This window comes from Primulina tabacum, chromosome 2 (assembly GCF_025594145.1).
Source record: "Primulina tabacum isolate GXHZ01 chromosome 2, ASM2559414v2, whole genome shotgun sequence".
Classification (NCBI taxonomy): domain Eukaryota; kingdom Viridiplantae; phylum Streptophyta; class Magnoliopsida; order Lamiales; family Gesneriaceae; genus Primulina; species Primulina tabacum.
This window is the reverse complement of record NC_134551.1, coordinates 40,160,254-40,167,977: the sequence shown is the minus strand read 5'-3', so window position 1 is coordinate 40,167,977 and position 7,724 is coordinate 40,160,254. Positions and strand designations below refer to the sequence as shown.

The following is a 7,724-nucleotide window of genomic DNA, read 5'->3' as shown; positions in this document are numbered from 1 at the left end:
ATATAGATGAGATGGTGTAGATGACGATAAAAGTGGAGCAAAAACTCAATAGGAGAGAAGTTGGTCGCACCAATCAAGTGGGGAAAGCATCAACACCTTGGCGTTCCAACATTTTTAAACGTGAAGAAGGTAAGGAAGGTTGTGGCCAAGACCAAAGTTGACATTAAACAGGAGGCGCCTAAGCATGGAGTGCAAGGTAAATTCGAAATTCCTATTAATCGTTCTAGAGATATCAAATGTTTTAGGTGTCAAGGAGTTGGACATATTGCTAGCCAATGTCCCAATAAAAGGGTGATGGTGTTGAATACTTATGGAGAGTATGAATCTCATAGTGAGAGAGATGAGAGAGAGGATGAAGATGAGATGTCTACGTTAGAGGATCCTGACGAGGGATATGAGATAGTTGTGGGTGAGGCTTTAGTGACTAGGCGTATCATGAGTGCCCAAGTCAAGGAAGAGGAGACTAACCAGCGAGAAAACTTGTTCCATACTAGATGTTTTGTCAGTGGCAAGGTTTGCAACATTATTAAAGATGGAGGAAGTTGCACCAATGTGGCTAGTATTGAGATGGTAGAAAAGTTGGGTATACCTACGTTAAAGCATCCTCAACCATATAGGCTACCGTGGTTGAATGACTGTACTGAAGTGAAAGTAAACAAACAAGTCTTGGTGGCATTTTCGATTGGGAAATATGTTAATGAGGTGTTGTGTGATGTGGTACCAATGCATGCTTGTCATATTTTGCTAGGGAGACCATGTCAGTATGATAGACAAGTTACACATGATGGCTTTAGGAATAGATATTCTTTTGTACTCAAGAAAGAAACTATTGTTTTACTTCCTTTGTCCCCAAAACAAGTGTTGGAGGATCGATTGAAAAAAAGAAGAGAGAAGAGGCCGAAAAAAAGAGTGAAAACAAAAGTGAGATGGCCCTTGAAAAAAAAGATGAGATGGCTGAAAGAAAGAGAGATAAAAAAGGTGAGATAGCCATACAAAACAAAAAAGAGAGGAAATAAATTGAGAGGAAAGAGGCCAAAAAGAAAACATATATGGCCCAATAAGATGAGATGAAACATTTAATGCACACACATGAACCACTTGTGTTGAATCTTTACAAGGAGATTCTCCTTAACACAAGTGACATAGCCGGGTCCCTTCCGAGCATTGTTGTTTCACTTTTGCAGGAATTTGAAGATGTGTTTCCGGAAGAGTTACCTCAAGGCTTACCACCATTGAGGGGAATCGAGCACCAAATCGTTTTCGTGCCTGGGAGTGCATTGCCAAATCGTCCAGCCTATAGGAGCAATCCGGAGGAGACTAAGGAACTTCAGCGGCAGGTAAGTCAGTTGTTAGATAGGGATTTTGTGCGTGAGTCCATGTCACCCTGTGTTGTACCTGTTTTATTAGTTCCTAAGAAAGATGGCTCATGGCGTATGTGTATAGATTGTAGAGCAATCAATAACATAACCATTAAGTATAAGCATCCCATACCTAGATTAGATGAATTGCATGGTGCTTGTATCATTAGCAAAATTGATTTGAAGAGTGGTTATCACCAAATTAGAATGAGAGAAGGTTATGAGTGGAAAACTGCTTTTAAAACAAAATACTGGTTATATGAGTGGATGGTCATGCCATTTGGCTTAACTAATGCTCCTAACACCTTTATGAGGTTAATGAATCATGTTTTGTATGCACACATAGGAAAGTTTGTTGTGGTTTATTTTGATGATATCCTAGTGTATAGCAAAAACTTGGATGAGCATGTTAACCACTTGAGACTTGTGCTAATCACACTAAGGGCTGAAAATTTGTATGCTAACTTAAAGAAATGTGATTTTTGTACAAGCAATCTAGTCTTTCTTGGTTTTGTGGTAAGCTCACATGGAATACAAGTGGATGAAGATAAGATAAGTGCTATTGGTGATTGGCCAACTCCTGCTACTGTTGGTCATGTCTGAAGTTTTCATAGTCTTGCAGGCTTCTATAGGAGGTTTGTAAAGGATTTCCGCACACTGGCAGCACCGATGACGGCGGTGATTAAAAAAAATGTTCCATTCCATTGGGGTGAGGAGCAAGAGAAGTCTTTTAATATTATTTAACAAAAATTAATCAATGCTCCTTTACTGGTTTAGCCTGATTTTTCTAATACTTTTGAAATTGAATGTGATGCTTCAGATGTAGGTATTGGTGGGGTTTTGATGCAAGGAGGACGACTAGTTGCGTACTTTAGTGAGAAACTCAAGGGAGCAGCGCTGAACTATCCAACATATGACAAGGAGATGTACACGCTTGTGAGGACTTTGGAGATGCAGCAACACTACTTGAGGCCTAAGTAGTTTGTGATCCATACGGATCATGAGTCTCTAAAGCACCTTAGGGGACAACAGAAACTGAACAAGCGGCATGCCAAGTGGGTGGCGTTCATAGGAACATTCTCCTACATAATCAAGTACAAACAAGATAAGGAAAATGTAGTGGCCGACGCACTATCACGGAGGTACGTACTAATCTCTATCTTGGGAGTCCAAAATTTTGGGGTTTGAGCATGTGAAAGAGTTGTATTTGTTGGATGAGGATCTTAAGGAGATATTTGAAAAATGCATGCATAGTCCAAATGATAAATTTTATTTGCATAATGGGTTTTTATTTAGAGAAGATAGATTGTGCATTCCTAAGTCATCAATTCGTGAATTACGTGTGAGGGAAGCACATGGAGGTGGTTTGATGGGGCACTTTGGTGTGGCTAAAACTTTGAGTTCTTTGCATGAACATTTTATTGGCCACATATTAAACGTAATGTTGAACGTGTTTGTGAAAGGTACATAACTTTTAGACAAGATAAGTCGAGAACACAACCATATGGATTGTATACACCACTTCCTGTTCCTAGTGAACCTTGGGTTGATATTTCTATGGACTTTGTTTTGGGGTTGCCTAGGACTAAGAAGGGGATGGATTCAATATTTGTTGTTGTTGATAGATTCTCTAAGATGGCACATTTTATTGCTTGTCATAAAACCGATGATGCATCAAACATTGCGGATTTGTTCTTTAAGGAAATCGTTAGGTTGCATGGTTTGCCTAGGACTATTGTATCTGACCGTGATGTTAAATTTTTGAGTTACTTTTGGAAAACTTTGTTTGCTAAACTTGGCACAAAATTGTTGTTTTCTAATACATGTCATCCTCAAACGGTTGGACAAACTGAAATTGTTAATAGGACTCTAGGAACACTTTTGCGTTCTATACTTAAAAAGAACTTGAAAAATTGGGAAGATTGGTTGTCATTTGTTGAGTTTGCTTATAATCGTAGCATGCATTCTACTACGAATTATTCACCATTTGAGATTGTTTATGGTTTTAATCCTTTAACTCCTTTGGATTTGATATCTTTGCCTGTGAGTGAAAGGTTAAACATGGATGGCAAGAAGAAGGCTGAATTTGTTAGGAGTTTGTATGAGAAGATCAAGGCTAACATCGAGAAGAAAAACTTACAATACACGAAGCAAGCCAACAAGGAGAAGAAGAAGATGGTTTTTGAAAAGGGAGATTGGGTGTGGTTGCACTTAAGGAAGGAATGATTTCCAGAGAAGCGACGTTCGAAGCTCTTACCTAGGGATGATGGACCATTTCAAGTGCCTGAAAGGATTAACGACAATGCCTAACTAGATTTACCAGGTGAGTGCAATGTGTCAGTTTCACTTTTAATGTTAGTGATCTTTCGTTGTTTGATGTAGGAGATTATCAAGATTTGAGGACAAATCATTTTCAAGAAGGGAGGATGATGCAAACGTGGTTGGCCAAGCACCAAAGAAGGCATGGGAGTCGTTGGAGTTGCCCGAAGGACCTATAACGAGGGGGCGTAGCAAGAAGTTTAAAGAAGCACTTCAAGGATTCATGGTGAGCTACCAAGGAAGTCATCCAAATTGGGTGTCTAAATTAGAGGAGCTTGAGGAACATGGACACAATGATGGAAGTTTTTGGAATGTAGTTCAAGTGCTAAATAACCATAAGGACAGTAGCACGCGCGCACCCGGGCCGGAAGCGGTGCGGCCGCGCGCATGAACGAGCACTAGGCGCGCTCCACGCGTACCATCGCGCGTGAATAGGCGCTGCCGCGCGCCCCGGGCTGGTGCAAGGCAGAATGCCGCGCGCCATCGCACGAGAAGTCGTGCCACAGCACGCACTGCCGTGTCAAACTTGCTAGACAACTGTTGTTATGACTTTTTACACTACTTTTTCATGTTTTATTGATTATATTGCATTGTATCAGATCATGAACGACATATTTCAGAGATATAAGAATTTTCTTGAGGTTTCTCTCAATATTCAAGGCTATTTTAGCTTTGTACTTTACAAAATCAAACTTATCAAAGATTGCATCTTTGTGGCGTTTGTCAATTTTTTTCGCACGGATTGTCAAAAAAAGTTCTTTGAAGGTTCGTATGAAATTCGATTGTTATTATCGTTGATATTTGTTGCTAAGTGTTAATCGCTTAGAGGTGAATTGTAACGCCCCAGATTCAACGACTGTCCTCACTGTATCAAGACGAGTCTTTCCAGCGTGCTTATGTCCTCACTCACACGCACCCTGGAAAACTTCCCAGGAGGTCACCCATCCCAAAATTGCCCAAGTCAAGCACGCTTAACTTTGGAGTTCTTATGTGATGAGCCACCGAAAAGAAGATGCACCTTCGTGATATGAGTAGTACCAATCAAATCTTTTAAACCCTCTTCAACTGTAAAGTCCATTACATTGAACAGTCTCGTAATCCCTCTCATTCCCGTGTCAGTCGGTTAATTCATGTTCCCTCCACCTAGAAGCCTGCCAGGAGCCGCTCATTGTCAGTGCAACTGATGGCACCGGCGATCACCCCCCGCCCTATTCGGTCCCGGGCCTCACATGCCCACCAGCTTCCGCTTGGTTCGTCCCTGAACCACACCGTACTAAGAGAGGTCGGCTCTGATACCAACTGTAACGCCCTAGGTTCGACGACTTTCCTCACTGTATCAAGACGAGTCTTTCCAGCGTGCTAATGTACTCACTCACACGCAACCTGGGAAACTTCCCAGGAGGTCACCCATCCCAAAATAGCCCCAAGTCAAGCACGCTTTACTTTGGAGTTCTTATGTGATGAGCTACCGAAAAGAAGATGCACCTTCGTGATATTAGTAGTACCAATCAAATCTTTTAAGCCCTCTTCAACTATAAAGTCCGTTACATTGAACAGTCTTGTAATCCCTCTCATTTCCGTGTTGGTCGGTTAATTTATGTTCCCTCCACCTAGAAGCCTGCCAGGAGCCGCTCATTGTCCGTGCAACTGATGGCACCGGCGATCACCCCCCGCCCTCTTCGGCCCTGGGCCTCACATGAATATCACAAATCGTTACTTGTTTCAAAAGATCGAGACAACATAATCGATCCTTGTTCGTTATTGAATTTAGGGCGCGATTCTAATTAATCGTGTTTGCTTTTAATTCGTACGAGGATTCGTATCATATATTTAATGTTATTGTTGAACAGAAGCCTATAAATAGGTGAAAAGAGCAGTTGAGCAATGAACTAATCGATCTATCTGTTTACAAGCTTGCTGTTACCCTGCTGAATTTATAGCTCTCACTCAAGAAGCAAAAGCTTAAACTTATCTGATTTATTCGTAGCATTTGAGGCTACCTTTTGAGATTACAAGCACAAATCGTTGTATTGTTTATTTTGATCTTATCTAGATCAGTTGTGCTAAGTTCAGTCGAGAACTGTGAGATATTTAGAAAACTATTAGTTCAGTTTTGGCAGTGTTAAGTCCAAACTTAAGTGGGTCTATACAAGTTTTGTATCGATCAAAGTCTTTTAGTGCATATCATATCCTTGTGATAGAAGGGGTGACGTAGGAGTTATTTCATTCTCCGAAAATCCATAAATCTTCGTGTCTTTACTTCAGTTATTTTTTTCTATCTTTTAGTCAGTTTATTTCCGCAACTATTATCAATTAAACTGATTGTCGTTGACTGACAAAATTCCTAGTTTCAGTTTGTCACAGAAATGACACTTCATTCGAAAATAATATAACAATCGTGAGTGTTTATTCAACCCCCCTTTTAAACATATTTCAACCTATCAACCGATCATATCAAGTGGTATCAGAGCAGTTGAATCTTGTGTCAGAATACTCTTTTTCACAAAACTTATCAACATGTCTTCATTCAACAAAATACCGATGTTTACCAAAGAATATTTTGACGATTGTAAAATCAGAATGCAGGCTCATTTAGCTGCACAAGATGACGACATGTGGTATGTCATCACTGATGGTCCCATGAAGATTCTAAAAACAAATGCTGCAGTTGCCATTACTGACAGGGCATCTCATCGAATAGAAAAGCCCAGAGAGGAATGGACAACTGAGGACAAAAAGAAAACCAACCTAGACAATGTGGCTAGAGATAACTTAAACAAAACGCTGGATAAAGTCACTTTCAGCAAAATCAAGATGTGAAAAACTGGCAAAGAGATATGGGACAAACTAATCCATCTGTGTGAAAGAAACGAGCAAACAAAATAAAACAAGCTATCAGTTGTTGTTCAAAAATTTAATAACATCAAAATGAAGGCTGGAGATTCCATGCAAGAATATGATGAGAGAATCAGTGGTATTATCAATGAGCTGAATGCACTTGGAAATGTGTATTCGAACAAAGAAGTGGAACTGAAGATAGTCAGAGGTCTTCCCAAAAAATGGGATGTCAAGTCCATGGCAATGAGAGAGTCAAAGGACCTTAACAAGGTCGAACTTCATGACTTGTTTGCTGATCAAAAGGCTTACAAGTTTGAACTACAAACCAGAGAAGGAGAACCCTCTACACCTGCTGCCACAACTGCTTTAACTGCTGTCAGACTGGAATCAACTGGTATAGTTGACAAATCTACTGATCAACTGAGCAATGATGCTATGTCATTGTTTGTCAAGATGTTTGGAAGGTTTATGAGCAGGAATCAAGGAAACTTCCAGAGGAAATATCAGAAAAACCAATCCAAAGAAGATTCCTATGTTTGCTATAATTGTGGAAAATCTGGTCATTTCATAGCAGACTGTCCAAAGCCAAAGAAGGACAGTCAAGTATCAACTGAAAAGGGAAAGAAGCCCTATGAGCACAGAAGAAGGACCAAGGATGACAAGAATTTTTTCAAAAAGAAACATGAAGTACTTTTGGTTGAAGAGAGCAAATCTAAGTGGGCTAAAACTGACAGTGACGAGTCAGAACAAGAAAGTCCAATCAGTTCAACTGATGATGAAGAGGAAGTCAAGTGCTTAATCACAGATGATGCCGAACTGGAGTCAGCAAGTGAACAGGTATTTGACTTCAGCTCTACTGATTTCACTCGTGAGGAACTCATTACCACATTGCTTGACATGGTAAATTAGTATCACAAACTTGCTTGATCATTTCAGAAGGTTAGAACTGAGCAAGCTGATCCCAATGACAACAAAACAGAAACTGATGAGTCAGTTGAACTGTTGAGTCTAAAAAAGGAGATTGCACAGAAAAAATCTGAAATGATTGAAAATCAAGCTTTGATATGTTTGTTAAAAACAGAAATTTCAAAACATACTGAACTGATTCAAGCTTGGAACAAGTCTTCAGTTGCATTGAATGTAATGAAGAATTCACAAAAATCAGATGATTATAAAACTGGTTTAGGCTTTAACAATCATGATGAAAAC

The 7,724-nt window shown here is 39.9% G+C and overlaps 1 protein-coding gene across 1 annotated transcript; it reads left to right on the top strand.

Moving 5' to 3' along the window:
* The first annotated feature begins 294 nt into the window (after window positions 1–294).
* LOC142537678 (uncharacterized) lies at window positions 295–6,497 on the top strand. The gene is made up of 3 exons (XM_075643173.1): window positions 295–921; window positions 1,068–1,833; window positions 6,346–6,497. Exons 1-3 carry the CDS (start codon window positions 295–297, stop codon window positions 6,495–6,497), a joined length of 1,545 nt encoding a protein of 514 aa, XP_075499288.1.
* Window positions 6,498–7,724: the final 1,227 nt, after the last annotated feature.